The 22,762-nt window shown below is 38.6% G+C and overlaps 1 protein-coding gene across 1 annotated transcript; it reads left to right on the top strand.

The window, feature by feature from the left end:
- The first annotated feature begins 1,756 nt into the window (after positions 1–1,756).
- Positions 1,757–21,186, top strand: LOC137100263 (C-type lectin domain family 12 member B-like). Its single transcript, XM_067477967.1, has 6 exons — positions 1,757–2,077; positions 6,998–7,114; positions 15,247–15,345; positions 15,482–15,568; positions 16,022–16,164; positions 20,523–21,186. The coding sequence occupies exons 1-6, from the start codon at positions 1,912–1,914 to the stop codon at positions 20,643–20,645; spliced, it is 735 nt and encodes a 244-aa protein (XP_067334068.1). The 5' UTR covers positions 1,757–1,911; the 3' UTR covers positions 20,646–21,186.
- The last annotated feature ends 1,576 nt before the right edge of the window (positions 21,187–22,762 follow it).

The following is a 22,762-nucleotide window of genomic DNA, read 5'->3' as shown; positions in this document are numbered from 1 at the left end:
CCCTTGAATGGTTGTCCACCCTGTCGTATTGTGGAATCTGCCCCTTTAAGAAAAGTCCATCTCCATTAGTGAGGTGAATAAAGCTGCTGACTTTCCAAATAACAAATTTTATTCATATGAGTTTGCTTACTTGTTTTGCCAAAGCTTAAAATGTCCACCCTGTCGGCATAAAATATACTAGAAGTGAGTAAAATACAATATTTTCAAAATATGTAAGTTTTAATATACCAAATTCTCTTCAACAACCAGACTAACTATTTAGCTAATCACAATTTGTTGTAAGATAATATGCTAATTGAAGCTCAAAATGTCCACCCTGCCGGCCCCTTAGACTCGATAGAGTGGACATAGCATTCATTTGTAGTTAATATTGTAATTTATAGAAATGTTATATGAAATTTTATAGAAAACATCTGCTGTAGATAATATTTTATAATTTAAAAGGTACCAGAGGATGAAGAGACAGAAAACATCAGCCGGATGTCCTTACTACTGCAACCCTCCCATTTTGATCCTGGCTTGGGTCCAGCCCCAACGTGGCCCTTGGTGGCTGGGTGGGGCCACACCTGGTGGGGTGGGATTCAAACCCGCTGCCTTCTGCATCCCAACTTTATACCCATTATTTATGGAATATGAACAAATTATAAACATCCTCACACAGACAGTTAACTGTCACTAGTTATGTTGCATTTTAAAGCACTATGACTATCAGAAGACTGTGATGGTGAAATGGTGATGCTGCTGGCTGCCTGTGTGAATCCAGATACAATATCTGACTAGAAATATTTTGTTGAGCTTGACATTTCTATCTTGAAAATTGTGTAAAATTATGATAGAATTAAAATAGGTAAATAAAATTTAATTTGACATCATGGTGGCCTGGTTTACTTTGAGTCAGGAAGTTGTGCATCACCATTTCACCATCGTAATCTTAATGTTTGTTATGGAACTTTAAGTGTGGTTCATCACTGTATTTTATTTGTGTGAGAACATTCATACATTGTTACTGTTTATATTTATTATAATAATAAAAACTAACTCATGTTAATCTGAATTTTGGCTCATATGTAAGAGTTCAAACATCAATGAGGCTGAAGCCACTGATGGAGCAGCTCAGGATCATGAACTTGCAGTTTACTCCTTTACCAGGTGAGGGCACTAATCTTGAAAAAAGAACATGAAAAACTTCCCAAATTCATTGTATGAAATTCTACTATTCTACCAAATTCAACTTCAGGCTCGTTTGGTGATTCTGATCCACAGCCATTTTTATTGCAGCCTGCTCTGCATTAGTGACACTATGATATTGTTAAGTCACTGACAGACTGATGGTCTGACACTTTGTTCCAGAGCAAAGACAACAGTTTATCATTTATAGTTTGTTAAAAGTTTCCTTCATTAAAATGATTCTTTTCATCTATTAGAAAGAAAGAAAGAATAATTTCCTGTTTTATTTATTTTCCTGTTAATCTGCTGGTGGTGCGCAAGTGTTTGTTTGTGTTTGTGTGTGTTTGTGTGTTAACAGGAAACAAAAAACTTTGTATTTAAAAGCTAATATTTTCACTTTTGTCAGGTGATTTCACTTTATCTAAATAGTTTCATAAATCTAAAAACTGGACAACACAGTTTCCTGATTGGAGTAAATGGAAACAACAAACTGCAGCTACAAGTTATTTTTATCCACCAGTCAAATGAATAAAAAGGTGTGAAGACACTTGTTTTCTTGTTACTTCCTGAACCAGACAGAAGGTTGAACCCTGACAGCAGCATCAGTAAAGTAGACCACGTTACTGCATTTCTCTCTGCCACAGGTAGTAGTTTATACTACAGTAGAAGACTTTAAAGTTTTACTGCAGCACAGTAACAGTCAGTGAAGTTCAGCTACTGTTCGTCTGTCTCAGTCGTTTCAAGATGTCTTCAGATATTATTTACGCCAAACCAGATTTTTCCAAGAAGGTGAGATACAACAGAAAGGTGGAGGAAGATGGAGGAGAGTGGGATGAAAGAGAGATGGATATCTACGAGGATGCAGATGTTATCAGAGATGATGTCACTGATATTCAGTCACAGGAAGAAGGTAAGTGATTGGACACAGGTGTAAATCTGCTATGTTGCTCTGTTCTGTCCACACAGCATCTACTGCACATCTGTTCATCTTGTTGCTCTTCCTGAACTTTCTTTCTTTCTTTTCTTTTTTCTTTCCATTAAAGTGTTTTGGTTGGGACCTATTTTCTTCTATGATTTGAGCATCTAAACCCAAAGTATGTCGTTCATCCAGATCCTAAAAACCCCTTTAGGCAAACTTAATATTTTGGACAGTAAATTAAGTAAATTGCTGCTTATATGGTGCTTTTAGCCAAAGCACTTTACAATGTTGCTTCTCATTCACTTATCGATGGTGGTGGCTGCCATCCAAGGTGCTCATCTGACCTTCCGGGAGCAACTTGAGTGCAGTGTCTTGCCCAACGTGCCACCACTTGATTTAATCATGATTCAAGTTTTCTAAAAAAACAAAAACAAATTACAAATCATGTTGTGCTGAAAAAATTATGACTACATTTACAGTGACAGATAGTGACAATTCCTAAGGCGTCAAATTGTACCACTTTTTGAAGTCCATTAGTGTATTAATGCCACATGCACCTATTGGTGTTACTATTGGAGCCATAAGGAACAGTGGTGTCCAGTATGGACCTGTGGCGTGGTGACACCAAACGATGTACAATGTGGAACAATTTGATTCCAGTGTCTGATGCTGTGGGATGAGAATATGTTTGTATCTCTACATAGTCTTTATTATGTAAAGTGTCTTGAGAAGACTATGTTGTGAATTGGTGCTATATACTGTAGAGCTGAATTAAAAAACTGCATTGAACAGAACATCCTCTGATCAAATGCAGTTTAAAATGCAGTGGAGTACTAGTGTACTTAAGTTTCAGAGCATGTACTTAGTACTTTTGCTTGAGTAAATGATTTGAAACTGTAAACCTGCAGTAGAATTTCTTTAAAGGAAGTATTTTTACTTGTAAATTGAGATTTTGTACTTCTACCACCTCTGGAAATGAAACACACAGGAGTGTTTATACTGTTCTTAGAGTCTGAACCGTAATGAAAAAGTTGATGAAGCTACTTTGAGAGTATTTTACAGTTTATGTATGTTTGGCCTGATGGTTGCAGTGGAAACATCACACTCTGACCACAGTCGTTGTCATGGTGATCTAACAGCTATAAAACATGTTGATATCAGTTTTTAAATGAACTTCAGTTAAAGGTTTCACTTCCTTAAAAAGAAAGTAGTATTTCCTGTTTAATTTAATTTCATGTTAGTTGTTTTCAGTCTTGCAGTCACAGTTTAGTATCTGGTTCAAATCTAAAAACTGGACAACACAGTCTCTTAGTTGAAGTAAAGAAAACCACAAACTGCAGCTACAAGTTAATTTTATCCCACAGTGGTATGTGTTGGTTTCTTGTTACTTCCTTGATGCTCTCTAAAGACAAATAGTTTGAAAAAAACCCTGACAGCAACAGAAAAGTAGATTTTATTACTGTATTTACAGCTTCAATAGCAGTTTATACAAAACTAGTCAATATTAAAGTTTTGTTGTAGCATAGTAATTGCTTCACACAGTAACAGTTGGTGAAGTTCAGCCACTGTTCTGTCTCAGTCTCAAGATATCATCAGATATTTATGCAAATCCAGATTTTTCCAAGAAGGTGAGATACAACAGTAAGGTGGAGGAAGGTGGAACAGGTTGGGTGGAAAATGAGGTGGATATTTCTGATAATCCAGACAGTACTAAAGAAGAGCAGACTGATTTTCAGCCACAGGAAGCAGATAAGTGGGAAATCATCACTAATCAATAGAATAAACTATAAAAAAAATAAACAATAAATTATTTTAAGATCCTAATAAGCCTCCACCCACTGTTTATGGAAAATGTTTTATAATAATACAACATTAAAAAAGCAACAAGAAAAAAACTATATAACTATATAAAGTATAGAAATCAGCAGGGAATTATATGTATAATGTGCAATTAAATATTTCTTAAACTGCATCAGTATTAGTTATTAAATGTGTCATATCTGACGACAAACCACTGCTCGTTTTCATTTCCTTGTTTGCTTGCTTTAGTTTCTGAGGCAGGAAATAAAGTTTTTAGAATCAGAATTGTCCTTCGGCAGTGTGTGTGTGTGTGTGTGTGTGTGTGTGTGTGTGTGTGTGTGTGTGTGTGTGTGTGTGTGTGTGTGTGTGTGTGTGTGTGTGTGTGTATGTGTTCAGTTTGAGTAGGACTATGTCCAGTGTGTACAGTAGACTGTGTATAGCAGCAATGTAGAGAGAGATGAGGTCAGATGTAAATGGATGTGATGGCCTGAGGAAAGAAACTGTTCTGGTGTCTGGTGGTTTTAGCAGACAGGGCTCAATATGTGCTTTGTATTACATTTATTTCCATAACTACTATGTTATGATGCTACAGAACATTTGGTTTTAGTAAATGACATATTTCTTAGGAGACAAAGCAGGAAAAACACATCCTGTCCTTTACCAGTGCACAACCTGAAGCTTTGTGTGTTCTGATAATGTCACTTCTTCTCTTACCATTTAACTGTATCCTGGACTAATTGTAGTTTTTGAAAATATTTGATGAACGTCACCAAACTCCTGCACAGTCATCATAATAGGTCTCTTATGAACATAACACTTTGTTCCATCTGCTTCAGCCACTTCCCTCTGTGGTCGTTTGGTTTCTTCTAGCTGTTCAATTGACTCTGTCTCTGACCAGACAATTAACTGTGACTTTAAATCCAAATTATAAACCTGTTTCTTTTTCCTTAGATTGGGAAGTAACCTTTCAGTCCATGTCCACTTTACATCTACTGTAAATGACAAAAGTGTTGGTTTTCTTCAATAGAAACGAGATGAAACCCACATTTTTCTCCAAAATAACTCCAAAAGTAATAATTAAAAGACTGAAATGAAAATCTGACTATGATTTCTGACTAGGACAGAAAGTTTTTTTTTTCTGGCTCATCCTGTAAGTTCAGGGTCGCCACAGGAAATCACTGATTTCATGTTGATTTGGCACATTTTTACGCCGGATGCCCTTCCTGACGCAACCCTCCTTTTTTTTACCAGGCTTGGGACTGGTACTGCACAGCTAGGGATGGGCGTTTGTTTGGGGTTCAGAGTTTTGCCCAGGGACACTTCAACATGTGGTCAGGGAGAGCCAGGCACAAACCTCTGACCTCTGACCCTCTGGCTGGTAGGTAGCCACTCTACTGACTGAGGTACTGCCACCACTTTTTGGTACAACAGATTATTATTTATACTACAAATAAAACTATTGAAAAAAAGGCAGATCTTTGGAAAGTCAAACATCAGTGGTAAAGTCTATACGACCACATCCAACCATTTTGAAGTTCCTGTGGTTAAGCTGCAAATATAACACCTCCGCTTCAAATGTCAGACAGCTGGAGCAGTTTGCTCAACAAGACAGTGTCACACTACCTGTTGGCAGGTGCAGAAGTCTTATATCGTTTGACTGTTGAAACAAAAAGTGTGGTTTTTCCTTTTATTTTGTATTTAATTACTTTTGTAAGTTTCAAGTTGTTTCAGAAAAAGTTCTCATAAATAAAAGTTCTTCAAACGTGAAGAAAAATAGTTGGTACCTCTCTATGAAAAAAAAAAAGTTCATTGGTGAAAACAGAAAACGATGAGAAAAATCTTTAAAGTGGAAATTTCCATCATCTGTGTCAGTTTCTGTTCCACATAATACAAATACAAATTAAGTTTATCCAAAGTGACTTACAAGTGAGGTATAAATCAAAAATAATTTTTTTTTTAAGATTTCAGTGCTTGGGAAGTTGCAGAAGAGTTCTGTTTTTATTGGGAATGAGGCTGCTGAGCGAGCAGAGTTTGGTAGATAATTCCATGATGACTGAGCTGAAGAGTTTTGCTTGGTGTCTTTGGTGATGTGCTGGAACCACCAGACCTGTTCATTGGCAGACCGCGGTGGATGCGAGGGATTATACACCTGAATGAGGGAGGCAGGTACTGAACCTAATGCAGGCAGCTACAGGAAGCCAGTGCAGAGATCTGAAGAGTGATGTGTCATTAGTCCTTTTTAGCTGATTATTAATGAGGCGAGCTGCTGTAGTTTGGGATCATCAGAGCATTACAGTAATTGAGATAAGATATGACTAGCGCCTGAGCTGAAGACGTCTTTCTTTCATTCAAACATGTCCAAAAGACGGCCAGAAAATATGTGATGAGACAATGGAGTCATCTGGTGGAAAGAGCTGTGTGTCATCAGCATAGCAATGATAGGAAAAGCCATATGAGTGGATGAATAAAACCAGGGATGTAGTATAGATGGAAGCCAGACTGGTTGACATCAAGGAGGTTGTTCTGAGAAAGAAAATCTGAGAGTTCAAAGGTCTGTAACTTTCACAAGAGCAACATAAATTAAACAAGCATTTTTACATTTGTTACAAAATGTTTCAGAGTAAATGATCTGATCTGAGTAAATGATTTCATTTTGGTTTTCCCTTTGGGGACCTTTGCTTTTCTAATAACAGGTTTTGTGATCATTTACAGGAGCAGATTCTTGACCTCATTTACACAGAATTTATAAAAGTCTGGTCTATGCACAGATGGGAGAAATACCCAAACTCAATACTTATTTCTTCAACCTGGGTAAAGGATTTGAAGTGGTAATAAGTATTGTACAGCATGTAGATCACAGCAGGGGGTTGGTCAGAGTCTCCTGAGGACCATGGCTGTAGGGAAAACATCCATTTGGAGAGAGTGGTTGACTATTGACTGGTTTGTCAGACATTAAGTAAAAATGTTTTTAACAAATGAGGTGGGAATTAGGTGGAGGGCACAGGTGGAAGACTTCAGTTTTGATACCAACTTTCTGAGTGTTTCACATCAACCAGAACCAAACTGTAAAATGATGACAGCTGGGACTGATGGTTTTCTTGTCTTCTGTAGGACCACACACTCTGAATCGTCCTCCAGTCCAAAACAAGTCTTTCAGATCTGCTGCTCTGTGTCTGGGAGTACTGTGTCTTCTGATGATGGTCGGGATCATCACCCTGTCCACACGATGTAAGAATTAACAGCTCGGAATATTTTTAACAAACAATGGAAAGTCAGGTGAGTAGAAAGTTCAGAGAAAAAAGAAAAAAAGCAACAACAAAACATCAGGCAGGTTGGTAAGACGGGCAGCTGCACACTGGAAAGCACAGCTTCAAAGCCCGGGGACACCTGCAAAGAGGGACAGAGAGAGGGGGACAGAAGAAGAAAGACAACTATGGGAAAAAAACACACAGAGTTAATGTCATATAGTGGTGACAACTGTGGGTTGAGAGGAGATTATAGTTATGCTGCTATAACTATAACTAACTATAAGCTTTATTAAAGAGGAAGATTTTGAGCCTAGATTTAAAAGTAGAGAACTGCTTCCCGAATCTGAACTGGGAGCTGGTTCCACAGGAGAGGAGTTTGATAGCTAAAGGCTCTACCTCCCATTCTACCTTTGGAAATTCTGGGAACCACAAGTAGGCCTGCATTCTGAGAGCGAAGTGGTCTACTGGGATGATATGGTGCTATGAGATCTTCTATATATGATGGAGCCTGACCATTCGGAGCTTTATATGTAAGAAGCAGGGTTTTAAATTCTATTTTAGATTTAATGATATCATCATATCTCTGAGAGTTTTGGGCCTAAATACTATGACTTCAGTTTTGTCTGAGTTTAGAAGTAAAAAATTATGGGACATCCAGGCCTTTATGTCTTGTAGGCATGAAGCTTTATTAACTGATTATTTTGGTTTCATAGCTAAATATAGCTGGGTATCATCAGCATGGCAGTAGAAATTTATGGAGTGTTTTCTAATAATGTTGCCTAAAGGAGACATATATAAAGTAAAAAGCATTGGTCCTAACACAGAGCCTTGTGGAACTCCATAGCTAACCTTTGTGTGCATGGAGGATTCACCATTAACATGAACAAATTGAAACCTATCAGATAGATAAGATTTAAACCAACGTAGTTCAGTTCCTTTAATCCCAATTTCATGTTCCAGTCTTTGTAATAAAATGTTATGATCAATGGTATCAAATGCAGCACTAAGATCTAACAGAACAAGTATAGAGATGAGTCCATTATCTGAGGCCATGAGAAGATCGTTGGTGACTTTTACCAGTGCTGTTTCTGTACTATGATGAACTCTAAATCCTGACTGAAAGTCTTCATACAAATTATTCCTATGAAGGTCATCACATAATTGTTTTGCGACTACTTTTTCAATTATTTTAGAAATAAAGGGGAGATTAGATATTGGTCTGTAATTGGCTAAAACACCTGGGTCAAGACAGGGTTTTTTAAGTAGTGGTTTAATTACAGCTACCTTATAGGCCTGTGGTACATAGCCTGCTTCTAAAGATAGATTGATGATATCTAATATGAATGTATCTATTAAGGGTAAAGCTTCCTTGAGCAGCTTAGTTGGAATAGGGTCTAGCAGACAGGTTGTTGGTTTAGATGAGGTAATAATTGAAGTTAGCTCAGAGAGATCTATGGGTAAAAAGCAGTCTAACAGGGATTGGGGCCTAAGTGATGATTCTAGCAATGTTGTACGTGAAGATCTATCTGTAATATTTGGGGGGAGGATCTGGTGAATTATTTCTCTAATAGCTACAATTTGAAAGTCATAAAGAAATTCATGAAGTCATTGCTGCTCGGAGTTAAGTGAAAACTAGGCTCAATAGAACTATGGCTCTTAGTCAGCCTGGCTACAGTGCTGAACAGAAACCAGGGGTTGTTCTTGTTTTCTTCTGTTATTGATGAATAATATGATGATCTGACATCACAGAGCTTTTTGTACATAAAATTATGCATTTTATGACAAACAGGATCAACTCCTGTATGTCTATAGGACAATGTTACACTCTTACACCAAAACTGAAGTCATTGGTCAGTTTATTTATTCGTCCTCTCTGCACATTAAATGAATACTTTTAAATAAACTACACTGTGAAAAACAGGAAACAGTGTCTCATGCATTAGAAACTGCAGCTGAGGTCAGTGTGAAACTTCAGCAGCCTGAGAGACACATGAACGTTGGTTCATTTCTTGTGTTGTGGTCCAGCAGCAAACCAACATGTGACTAACAGGATGCACAAATATCAGAAACTGTTCTTATACCAACAAGCACAGGATCAGTTGATCAACTGAACTGCAGCAGAGAAACTCACCAAATGTTTTTGCTTGACTGTGATGAACTAGTCCCTGTCTGAGTCTATGATCTGTGGTTCATTAACAGATCTAGTGAGGCCCTAAATGGTTTACCAGGAATTTACAATGTACAGGCTGGACTTTGGCTTGGTTTGTATTTGGGAAGTAACTGATCTGTGTGGAAACTAGTATTAGTAACATGTGAATGGAGCTAATTTCATTTGGCCTGGTTTGTGTGATATCAGATACTTTCTATCTGACAAACAGGGTTTGAGGAATTGGGATTAGAGCTAAGGAGACAGAGGAGCAGACTTGACAACATAAAATGGTTTTAAACAGGGATATAACATAATACAGGATCAAGCTTTTCACTGCATAAATATTTTATTTGATATATTGTATTCTGAGCAGCACAGTGGTGGAGTGGTTAGTGCTGTCTCCTCAAAGCTAGAAGGTCCCTGGATTGAATCCACCTGCTGGCTGTCGCCTTATTCTGTGGAGTTTGCATCTTCTTCCTGTACACGTGTGGGTTTCCTCCATGTTTTCCAGTTTCCTCTCACAGTCAAGAGACCTGCATGTTAGGTTAACTGGTGACTCTAAATAGCCCACAGGTCTGAAGGAGAATGAAGGAGAGCAGATGGTGGCAGACTTTGCACCTTCCCTCACTCTTGTAGGTCACCCTATGCTCCTCACTCCTCTTAAAATATGTATTCACCTCTGCCATTTCTATTCCTTTGCAAACAGGTGGACTATGTTCTATTCAGGGGATGCAACCTGAAACAGATCAGAGACTGTAACATGATGGCAGGAGATAGTGTAGCAGACAGCAGCAGATGTTAGTCTGCAAGATGACTTTGGAGGTTAGGAAGAGAAGGAGAGTGAGGATCCAAACAAACATCAGATGAAAGTGAATCAGAGTCTGGGTGGCTGAAGATGTTCTGGATGACTGGGTAACTACTGAGCTGTGGTGAGGGAGACAGCTAGGGAGGTACTTGGTATGACATCCAAACAGAGAAAGGAAGACAAAGAGACTTGGGGGTGGAATAAGTCAGTTCAGGAAAGTATGAAAGGAAAGAGACTGGAGAAAAAGAAGAGACAAGTAAAGTAGACAAAGAGATGTGACAAGGAAAAGATGGAAGAATTTCAATGGAGGCATGAAGAGATGACAGTGGAGAGTTTAAGCAGGTTGTTTAATGACATTCTGCAAAGTGAGAGGATGCCTGAGGAGTGGAGAAGAAGTGCACTTGTTACGATGTGGAAGAATAAGGGAGAGAACAGGGAAGGTCAGAAAGAGCTACACTGTGTGTTTGTGTTACTGCATGAGTATATGAGAGTGGTACAGGACATGGATAAGAACAGTGTCACAGCAGTGAGGTGGGTGGTAGGAAAGACAGACTGCTTCAAGGTGGAGGTGGGTTTGCATCAAGGATCTCAGCTCCTTCCTGTTTGCAGTGGTGAAAGACAGGTTGACGGACGAGGACAGACCCCGGTCTCCATGGACTATGATGTTGGTAGATGACATCATGACCTGTAGTGGAAGTAGGAAGCAGACTGAGATGAACCTGGAGAAGTGGAGGTTCGACTGGAGAGAAGGGGGATGAAAATCAGTCGGACCAAGATGGAGGACATGTGCATAAATGAGAGAGATGGTGGTGGAGTGATGCAATTACAAGGGACAGAGGTGGTGAAGGTGGAGGAGTTTAAATACCTAAGATCAACTGTTCACAGTAACAGGGAATGTAGCAGAGAAGTGAAGAAGAGAGTGCAGGCAGGTGGAGAGGATGGAGAAGAGTGTCAGGAGTGAGGGACAAAACAGGTAGGACATCTTGAAGACAAAGTGAGGAAAATTATATGCTTTGGACGTGTGCAGAAGAAGGATGTGGTTTCTATCAGGAAAAGAAGCTGAGGATGGAGCTGTTGGACAGGAGGAGACGAGGAAGACCATGGAGGACGTTCATGGATGCTGTGAAAGAGGACGTGTGAGATGGAAAGCGAAGATCTGCTGTGGTGAAAGGAGGAGGAGCTGGAAGCTTCTTCTCACTGTGGTTCTACAGAGACAAAAACAGGAGACAGATTTCTGAAGAAAGATTGAGGGACCTTTTTGAAGTGACTTCATGGATTTAAAAAAGAGACATTTAAACTCCAGTGGAAGCAGACGACACAAAGTGACCTGATAATGACTCAGACAAGTTCATCATGTTTGTTCTACAGTTACAGGAACTGGAATTTGTTCTTTGACAGTGAAACTGAGTATTTCTGTGAGAATATTCATTATTTCACACTCACCAGTGTTTTCTGAACATCAGTGTGCTGCTCCACATCCTCTAACATCTCCACCTCCATGTTTTCTCTCTTTCCTCATCCTCAAAGTTTCACCATGAACTGTTGAAGTGGTTCAGCCTCATTAATGTGTCTCTGAACATCACAAGTTGATCAAGTTGTTCAAAGTTCCTCTATCAGAGAAAGAATAACTAAGAATAACTACACAGGTCTCACATCACATTTCCTGTGTGAGAGACACGTCTTCTTTGACGTTTTGCTCTGTGGTTATTTGCACTTTGTGATGAGACAGGAAGCAGCTTTGGACCAATAGAATGATATTAATACATAAAGAGCTGCAAGTGAGTGAAAACCTTATATCTTAACATAAAGACGAGAAAACGTTTTAAAACTTTTTGCTTTGTGTTTATTAGGTTTTTTACTTCTAAAGCATTGATCAGACAAAAACTAATGTATTTAAAGTCTCTGCGGTTGTGGTTTGTCCTGCTGCTACTTCCTTGATGCTCTCTGTTCAAAGCCGCCTGACTCAGACACAAACAGACAGTGAAGACTGGTCACAAAGAAGTTCACTTAGTTTTTAGCTCTTTAGTTCATCAGCATGTCGACAGAAATTCAAACTGAGTCTGATCTGAGGGTGAAATATATCAGAGGAGAGAGAGAGAACATGGAGGTGGAGATGATGGAGGATGGAGATCAGTATGATGATGTTGGTAAGTATAAAAATTATGAATATTAGAAAAGAGGGTGAGGAAGTTTTAGGTTCAAACAACCTCTTCACTTTTCCTGCCGTTAAAAACAAAGATGTTTATTAGTGTAGTAAAGTAGATTATTAGATCACTTGGTGTCATTTGGTTCCACTGGAGTTTAAATCTCTTCGTTTTCCACAAGAAGCTGAACTTAATTAAAGGGAAACAGCTTCAGATGTTATCGTGCTGTTCAACGGCCATTTTGTTCACCTTCACACATGGCAGCAGGTCAGTAGGTCACTTTCAGGAGATATTAGATGTCACTGTGTCCTTCACTTTAGCTACAAAAACTACACGCTTATGGTTAGAAACAAAAATGAGAAGGATGTGGACTGAGAAAAAGAGTTTGGGATAAAATTATCAGCGGAGCAGGGGGGGCGGCTTCTGGGGCTTAAGCCTCGAATCATTTCTCTAAATGACTTCAGCTGTGTCTCATTTCCCTCAGTCCTTCTGAGCAAGCTAATAAAAAAACCTGTGACCGCGATCATCCATGATCCATTTTGTGCCCAAAGGGATTTAGGTTAGTAGCCTAAGTCCATCACAAACAGAACATTTGTTTAGTTGTGGAAAATGTGCAGCGCTCAACTTGGATCATATTGATCCTGCTGCATGACAAGCACAGAGACTTGTTCCAGTCAAAGAAAAGGACCCACAGTCTCCTGTATGTTGGCTTGGTCAGGGTGAGACAGGGTCTGAAAGCTGATGTTCAAGACAGTGTCACAGCAAACAGGACACAAACTGCTGTCTCTGGTTTCAAAGCCCTGTGTTTTGTTGCCTTCATATCCACCCCGACCTTCTCTACAAAGACTGACTACGGCCACTAGATGTCAGCATTTCCCCTCACATCTTGATCATAACAACTGTGCCATTAGGTAGTAGGTGACCTACTAAAGCATAACTGTGGCTGTGACAATGACTGATAACCATGCATTCAATAGCATGACAACACTGGAACACTGCTGTTAAGAAAGGGCCAACAATTCTGAAATAAATGTGTCTGTGGATTTTGTCTCTGTAGAACCACACAGTGAGAAGAAGCTTCCAGCTGGGAGAAACAGCAGTTTCAGAGTTTTTACAGTGTCTCTGGGAGTTCTGTATCTCCTGATTCTGGCTGGGATCATCACACGCCGTGAGGACTTTTATTCCATAATGTTGAAGGTTTTATTTTCTCCTAGAAATGAAGTTAGAAACTTTTTTCTTACAAATGACTGTTGTTGAACTTGTTAATCATTTAGTCCTGATCAGCTCTGAGCTCATCACACACAGTGTCCTAAACCATAGGATGATTAAAGACTGTCCACAGCTGCTGGGCTGCTCTCCAAGCACCAACCATTTGTCAGCTTGTGAGGAGAATTCAAATCCAGTGGATTCCATCTTCTTAGTAGCTGTTCCATCAGTAAACAGGCTTTGAAAACCCACAGACGACCAATCATTTCAAAGAAACACAGGATAAAGTCGTGACCATCTAAAGCTCGAGCTGTTAGAACTTGGTTAGTTTTTGCGTCTCCATCGATGTGCTGCAGGGCTCAGATCTTTGTCCTCTTCTTTTTCCAATTATACTACATCCCTGGGTTCTATCATCCACTCACATGGCTTTTCCTATAATTGCTATGCTGATGACAGACAGCTCTTCCTGTCCTTTCCACTGAGGACTCCAGTGTCTCATATCACATTTCTGCATGTCTATCTGACATCTGTGCTTGAATGAGTGAAAGACATCTTCAACTCAACCTCTCCAAGAAAGAACTTCTAGTCTTCACAGCCAGACCTTTAAACAACATCAGTATCAACATTGGGTCTTCAATGATTGTCCCCACTAAGTCTGCCAGAAATGTGGGGGTCATATTATTTTACTGACATCTCCTCCTCTTTTCCAATCAACACTTTGCTTTAACATTTTCTCCTTGACTTCGATTTTTTTGCTGCTTCGTTCCTCACTTGTAAGTCACTTTGGATAAAAGTCTGCTAAATAAAATATGTAAATGTGAATATACTTTGTGTTCCATAAAGGTTCCTGGAACTTTCGTTCATATGATGTGGAAACTGCCCTCTAGTGTCTCACTTTTGGAACAAAATGTTTTTAGGAAAAAACACTGACTAATAATTCATAATTCAACAAAGCATTTCTGATTTATTTCTCACTCTAAGTAAATATTGACATTTTGTCCTTCATGTTTTCTAATAATGTCATTTGCTCATGCAGTTAATTAGAGAATTTGGCAGGTTAAAAATACACTATATTGCTAAAAGTATTCGCTCACCTGCCTTTAGACCCATATGAACTAGTGACATCCCATTCTTAATCCATAGGGTTTAATATGAGGTCGGCCCAAACTTTTCAGCTATGACAGCTTCAACTCTTCTGGGAAGGTTTCCACGAGGTTTAGGAGTGTGTTTATGAAATACATAATACACAGTGCTCGCAGTCTTCGCTCTAATTCATCCCAAAGGTGTTTTATCGGGTTGAGGTCAGAAATCTTTGTAGGCCAATCAAGTTCTTCCACACCGAACTCACTCATCCATGTCTTTATGGACCTTGCTTTGTGCACCTGAATTCATTTATTTGGATGTGTGAGCGAATACTTTTGGCAATATAATGTATGTTGATACTGAATTTCTCAGTGAAATGTTCACAACACAACAACATGTTCACAGAACAACATCTACTTTGTGACGACAGCAGAAATAAAGTGATTTCTGGTTCTGTTTAAAGTTACAGCACTTGGTGAAGTCGAAATCCTTTAAAAACAACTATTTAACGTTACAGACATTTGTGTTGGTTCTTTGTTGGCTGTAGTCACGACTCCCTGAGTGAGTTTATCACAGCAGGTTAAAGAACAGTGGCTTCAACAAGTTACTAGTATTATTAACTGTGACAGTGACACTTTAACGTGCTCAGGAAACTTCAATATGCTGTATTTAAAACACAATGATTTCATGGTTTTGATCTGTTTGGATTTGGTTTTTCCCTCCAGATATTTTAGTGACTTTGGAGAAATATGATCTGGAGAAGAATCTCAACAACCTGAGTCACAGTTCCAATCAGTCACAGCATCTCATCAAGCAGCTCCAGGGTAAAACTTCAGGATCCAACTTCACAATGTTTCCATGTTCTCATAGTGTTTTTCTACTTTTCTAATACAAAGACAGCAGTCAACAATACTCAGTTACAGAGACTCATTGTTTCTTTGATTTTGTGTTTCTCATCAGTTCATTCAGTCACCAAAGAAAAAGAGCTTCAATCCAGGATTGACAACCTGAACAAAAGCTACAATGAGCTCCAGGACAAAATGTCAGGTAAGATTTTGAAATAATTACCAAATATCATTATACACAAGATTCACCTTCATGTTACGTTGAGACATGACAGGATTCATATTGTTGTTGTTTTTAACACACGTCAGTCACCAACAGTCAGTTACAGGATGAAATAAAGCAGCTGAAAGACAAAATTAAAGGTGAGAAAAGTTTAAAAACAAAAACCAGGATTAAACTAATTTACATGATATGACTTAAATGTGCCTTTATGTTCAGTTAGAGTTGTTTTCATTTTGTTGAACATTTTTCTATGTGGATATTTCTGTTGCAGGTCATCACTTAAAAATCTGAGTTTTAACTTCTTTCTAAACTGAAGCTGAAAGACAAAAGCAGCATATTAAGATCTTATTTTACACAGTGACACTACAGATCATCATCATTCTGATACTGAATGACATGAAATCTGTCTTTAAATATTTGTTTGACATTAAGGGAAGTTGTGTCCTGAAGGATGGAAGAGATTTGGATGCAGTTGTTACTTTAAATCCACTGAGAAGAAAAGTTGGTTTGAGAGCAGAAAAGACTGTGAGAACAGAGAATCAGATCTGGTGATTATCAACAGCCAAGAGGAACAGGTGTGTGTGTTACTGTGTGTATGTGTGTGTGTTACTGTGTGTGTGCGTGTTAATGTGTGTGTTACTGTGTGTGTGCGTGTTAATGTGTGTGTTAGTGTGTATTACTGTGTGTGTGTGTGTTAACGTGTGTGTGTGTTAATGTGTGTGTGTGTGTGTGTGTGTTAATGTGTGTGTGTGTGTGTGTGTTAATGTGTGTGTGTGTGCGTTAATGTGTGTGTGTGTGCGTTAATGTGTGTGTGTGTGTGTGTTAATGTGTGTGTGTGTGTGTGTGTTAGTGTGTGTGTGTTAATGTGTGTGTGTGTGTGTTAGTGTGTGTGTTAATGTGTGTGTGTGTGTGAGTGTGTGTGTTAATGTGTGTGTTAATGTATGTGTGTGTTAATGTGTGTGTGTGTGTTAATGTGTGTGTTACTGTGTGTGTGCGTGTTAACGTGTGTGTTAATGTGTGTGTGTGTGTTAATGTGTGTGTGTGTGTTAATGTGTGTGTGTGCGTTAATGTGTGTGTGTGTGCGTTAATGTGTGTGTGTGTGCGTTAATGTGTGTGTGTGTGTGTGTGTTAATGTGTGTGTGTGTGTTAGTGTGTGTGTGTGTGTGTGTTAGTGTGTGTGTGTTAATGTGTGTGTGTGTGTGAGTGTGTGTGTTAATGTGTGTGTGTGTGTTAATGTGTGTGTTAATGTATGTGTGTGTGTTAATGTGTGTGTGTGAGATCTTTGATGGATCTGTTCCTTGTGTTTCTGACCTGCTGTCAGTCTGGATCATCATTTATTAGTGGGAGAGCTGTAAGCACAGCTCTCACACTATTGAGATCCTTTTCTTTATTATTAGTGTGATTGCTGAAAGCAAGTATTTAAGTATTTAATTTTATTATTATTATTATTATTATTATTATTATTATTCCGTATTCTTCCGCCCGTTTTTCGGCGTGCTGTAAGTCCTGAATGCTAAAAGCTGCAAACATGGTTCCAACTGTAATATGTTAAGCATGGTTGGGAGAGGTGTGCTCACTACCCTATGTGCTGTCAGCTAATGTACTGTAATTATTATGAATATTAATATGATATTTTTTTGAATGGAAAGTCTATGGGAGTGATGTTTAAACTGCAATATCTCAAAAACTACACATGGTAGCATGATGCAGCTTTGTGGGATGCTGTCCCATGATGAAGTGCTTCACATATTACAGCGTGGGCTCTATAGCGCCACCGTGTGGTCAGATATCAGCCTGTATATGTTAGTTGTTTTGACATGCTACTAGTCCTACACGCTTACAGCTAGAAACATGGTTCCAACTGTAATATGTTAAGTACAGTTAGGAGAGTAGATGTATTACTCTGTGGGCTGACAGCTGATGTACAATAATTGTTATGAATATTTGTATGATTTTTATTTTGCATTGCCGTCTATGAGAGCAATCTTCACACGGCTATATCTCGGAAACTATGCGTGATATTGTTATGAAACTTTGACCCATGATGCCCCATGATGAAATGCTTCACATGTTACAGTGTGGGCTCTCTAGCGCCACCGTGTGGTCAGTTATCAGCATGTTTATGTTAGTTGTTTTGACATGCTACTACTCCTACACGCTTACAGCTAGAAACATGGTTCCAACTGTAACATGTTAAGTACAGTTAGGAGAGTTGATGTATTACTCTGTGGGCTGACAGCTGATGTACAATAATTATTATGAATATTTGTATGATTAGTTTTTTGCCGTCTATGAGAGCAATCTTCACATGGCTGTATCTCGGAAACTACACGTGATATTGTTATGAAACTTTGACTCATGATGCCCCATGATGAAATGCTTCACATGTTACAGTGTGGGCTCTCTAGCGCCACCGTGTGGTCAGTTATTTAACTCGTTTTTTAACTCCTAAAAATTGTTTTTTTTTTTTCTGATTTCACTTCTATGTTGTACAGGGCCTTTAGTACTACCACGTGCGCCACCTGGCGGCCGTTCGCGGTACTGCAACTGTTTCGATCTTTTTTTAAGCTAATGCAATGACTGACTTGAATGAAACTTTATAAATATGTGCAGGACACTGCCCTAAACATGCGTGTTAAACGTTTATCCACTGGGGGGCGCTATTGTGGGTGTTTTTTTTTTTGGTATTTTATCCTCAGAACTTCATTAGTGTTGAGAGGGCAAGATGGCAACAGTTGATTCCTTTGGACAGGCTGCCATCTGCTGGAGAGTTGGTGAATAACAATTGAAAACTTCTTCATTGTTTCATGAGCTTTCACTAGTTGTTTAATATTTTAAAAAACTACACATGTTACAGTGTTGCCTGTTGCTTCTACAACTTTCAGAGCTGCAGATTCGGCGATGGCTGCAGCAGGTGCAGCGGCTGGCTTTCAGCAATCACACGCATTTTCTGCAGGAAATGCCCATTCTAGTTATTATTATTATTATTATAGCTCGTTTTTCGGTCGCTATCTAGTCCTAGACGGTTTGTCGTAGAAACTTCGTTCCACTTCCTAAACGTAGGTCCCTTTTAGGACAGGGGTGGTATTACTTTTCTCATTAATAACTTTTATACTTTTTATTATATTTCACTTTTTATGAACTTTTTTTCCCATAGAAAATGAATGGAAGGCACTTAAAATTTCCCTTCAACTTGCCACTTTTCATCTGCCTCTTGTGTCGTCATACTTTGGAGTAGAAACTTCATTTAAAGTTTATACGGGTCTAGTCCCTTTCAACTTTTTCTGGGTGGATCAGCTTCTTTCTATCTTTTATACTTTTTGAATAATCGCAGTTTTAGTTTTAGGCAACTTTTGGAGCTTTTTCAACTTTTCCATTAGTGTGTATTGCGGAATGTTGGAGCAGCTAGAGTGGGTGACATCACACGCACTCTAACTTTTCAGCTTCCACTTTTAGCAACTTTTTTCCTTCTTTTCCTTCTTTCCTTCAGTCAACTTTAATCTTACATAAACAAACTATACATCAGAATGTAGGTATTTTTGTGTTCTTTCAGTAAATGTAACTCTCATAGTCACAGGACTGACGGTTCTTCTCCAAGTGTCCAGAAGCAGAGAGAGTGCCGGCTGAAACTCCCATTGGAGCCCATTATAACAGAGGTTCTTAAATTCTAATCAAATCACAAACGGGGGGCTGTTTTAAAATCGCCACCACGCCTTCATTTTATGGAGTATCTTCAAATAAAGTACATCAGTGTGTTCATTGAAGCCTTTTGTCACTCACAGTTTTTGAATTGTTTCGATAGGACTAATACTTTTTCATATTTTGAGCATTTTGCGAGGCATAGTCTCAGCACTTTTCCAGCCTGCCTTTGCATTTGGCTCACATGACTCAGCAGGCAGGCAGCGGGCAGCAGTCATTGTCATGGTAACGGACACAGCTGCATGACGTCATGTAATCAGCCTCAGAGCTGTGTCCACACACTTTACCTGAGTTTTTCTCCCTCAACATACACAGTGGAGACACACACAGACACACACCCTCAAAGACAGGAAATACCCTTTCAAAATAAAAGCCTTTCATAATATTTTATCCACTTTTTAGCATTTAAATGCTAAAATGACTTTGTGGTGAAGTTTCCCTACACACACCCTCACAGACAGGAAACACTTTCAAAATAAAAGCCTTTTATCATTCTTATTTTAATTATTTAGCATTTAAATGCTAAAATAAGTTTGTTTTGAAGTCTCCCTACAGTGGACACACAAACTACCACACAGACACAGACAGGAAACACACTTTCAAATTAAAAGCTCTTTTCAACTTTTTAACAGTTTTTCAGCATTAAAATGGTTCCTTCATTTCTAAGTAGTTACTTCTAGCTTTTTTCTTTACACTTTAATAGCAACTTTTTTACTTTGCTTCTTTTTTTGTTTCTTTTAACTTTGGGAATATTTACCTTTTCCTTTGTTTCTTACTACTTCTTTCCACTTTTGTTAATCAAGTTGTTGCTTTTTCACTTCTTACTTTTTTCTTTACACTTTCAATAGGAACTTTTTACTTTGCTTCTTTTTCTGTTTCTTTACACTTTAAATATCAACTTTTTACTTATTTACTTCCTCCATTGTTACTTTCTACTTTTTTTCTTTTCTGAATTCAACTTTTCCTGGGATTTTGGATTTTTTCTTTTTCTTGTCATCTTCTTCTTTCTCTTTTTGTTTGTATTTATCTCTCTTCAGCGTTTGCGGCTTTGAACGTACAAACGCCTCTGCTCTCAGCAGCTTCTGAGCGGTCGGCCTCTACCGGGCGACTTAACAGCTCTCCCACGTAATTTCCTTGGAAATTGCCTTTTCTAGTTTATTTTACTGCTCAAAATTTGTCTAAATGTCTTTACAGCTGAAACACAATTAAATGTTTGTCTCTTGTCATTTATTAGAAAATTGTCAGTGAGCTCAGTAAGAATGCAGAGTCCTGGATTGGTCTGTGGACAAAACAGCAACACTCAGGGGGAACGTATCAATGGAAATGGGTGGACGGATCAACACTGAAACAAGAGTGAGACAGATTTTGTTTCTACTACACTTTCATTAATGTCATTGGTAAAAACTAACATCTGTGTTAAAAGATAAAAACATGTTCACATATCTAATATCAGTTTTAGTTGTTTGAATGAACAACTGCTGTACAAACCTCTGTAACACATCAACCTCTAGTTCCCTGAAACAAGGTGCAGCCTGAAAGCAGGCCACAGCTCACAGGGTGAAGGAGTTATGGACATATCCAACAATCTTTTCTGCAATTTCAGTGATAGTTGGAGCATGAAGGGTGCAGCCAGGCCCTACGTGGTGACAGGTGGAATACATCAGTGTTAGCAGGAATGCAGTATGAGCATGATGCTAATAGAAATCTCCATAAATATGCTTACAGAGATCAACACCCATGATGCAGCTCGAGACTCACTGTGAGGACAGTTGTATTACTCCATAGAATTATAGCTTCAGAATCTGGGAATAGAATCTTTCCTGTTGCAGTTACTGCACCTGGATACAGGGTGATTCTGAGACTGTCTACACACCAATTATACTGCATCTAGCTACAACAGAGGGTCTGAGTAAAAAAGACTTTGTGTGCAGCATCTAATCAGCATAAACACGTGAAGCTGCACCTGTTCTCCCTCAACAACAGAATGAAGTTCTGCCTGCAGAAAAACTGCATAACAGCTTTTTTCTTTTTTTTTTTACAGCTTCTGGGCGACAGGACAACCACATCACACTGAGCAGTTATATGCAGCATATTGTGATCGACAAGGAAGATGGAGAAGTGAATATTCTGATTATTCTAAAAACTGGATGTGTGAGCAGAAGATTTTAAGCTTCCTCTGATGACTGAGACGTGTGTAGTGTTGGGATGAAGCTGTTTGTCAAACTCTGAAATGTTCTTCCTGATCCTCAGAGTCATCTCACATTTGTTGACTTGTTCATTCTGTGTCACATGTTCAATCCTCTTTATTCCATAGATTTGTCCCTCTGTGATCTATGGTGCAGACAGAGTAGTGGGGTTGGAAGTCGTCCACACAATGTGGACATGTGGACTTACTAACTCTGTAGTCCCACTAAACTGCTGCAGTCACAGAAACTCTTTATGTTCATCTTCCAGTAAAAACCTTCATCAGGAGACTGAAAGGTTTAGTTTGGAAAATAAAAGTTTTTCTTCATGTTTCTGACAAATAAATATGTTTTAATCCACGTTTCTATTGTTAATTTTTACCATGTATGGGGGAGAAAAATAATCAACACAACACAGAGAAATATTCCACAAAGAAATGTTGTCGACTTTGATGTGAATTAGTTTCCACAGAATCAAACTGACATTTACGACCAAATAGAGTCTAATAATTAGTCCCTCTTGATTTCAATCTGCAGTCAGTAAAAACAAACATTGGCCACAGGAATAAGAAAATGAAAATACATCAACATGAGAAATTTAAGATGTTTTAAAAGATCACATCTATATATAGATATAAATATGAGTCAGGATGTAAGAACATGAAACCACAGCACAAACAGAAACACAATGAGATGTGTTCAACCAAATGATTGTGGAAACCAGGCTGGTTTCTATGCAGAGGAGCTGATGAGGGAAGTGGGAACAGGTGTGTAGGAAGGAGGGGACACAGGTGGATCTGGGAGGAGAGTCAGGTGACTGAAGGGATGGAAGTCTGAGGACATCTGGTGGACAGATTGAGAATATCAGGATGAGGTTCTGAAGCTTAAGCCGACAATATTTTCTCAAAGGTTTTAATTTTTATCAAAATGACTTCAACTGTGTCATATTTCCCTCAGTCTTTCTGACTGACCCGGTCGACCAACAGAGAAACTGTTTTATTAGTGTGGAAATATGTTGATCTTACAGTTTCCCCACAGTGACATCCTGGAGGAAAATACAAATATCCTGTTGCCACAACTTAAGATGTGAAGATGAGATAAATCATGTTAATATCATAGTAAAGAAACATGGTCCCACAGAAAACACAGTAAACTGCTGTTAGTTATGTTGTGTTTCACCATCAGAAAACTATGATGGTGAAATTGTGATGCTGCTGGCTGTGAATCCAAATACAATATTAGATTAGAAATGTTTCACATTGTGTAAAATCATGATGGAATCAAACAGACC

Source organism: Channa argus, chromosome 1 (assembly GCF_033026475.1).
Source record: "Channa argus isolate prfri chromosome 1, Channa argus male v1.0, whole genome shotgun sequence".
Taxonomy (NCBI): Eukaryota; Metazoa; Chordata; class Actinopteri; order Anabantiformes; family Channidae; genus Channa; species Channa argus.
This window is presented reverse-complemented; position numbering and strand designations above follow the sequence as displayed.

Excerpts from the sequence above, each read along its gene's own strand:
- LOC137100263 (XM_067477967.1), top strand. The coding sequence starts at position 1,912 with ATGTCTTCAGATATTATTTACGCCAAACCAGATTTTTCCAAGAAGGTG. Across the intron at positions 2,078-6,997 it reads TATTCAGTCACAGGAAGAAG|GACCACACACTCTGAATCGT; the intron begins GTAAGTGATTGG and ends TGTCTTCTGTAG. Across the intron at positions 16,165-20,522 it reads TCAACAGCCAAGAGGAACAG|AAAATTGTCAGTGAGCTCAG; the intron begins GTGTGTGTGTTA and ends GTCATTTATTAG.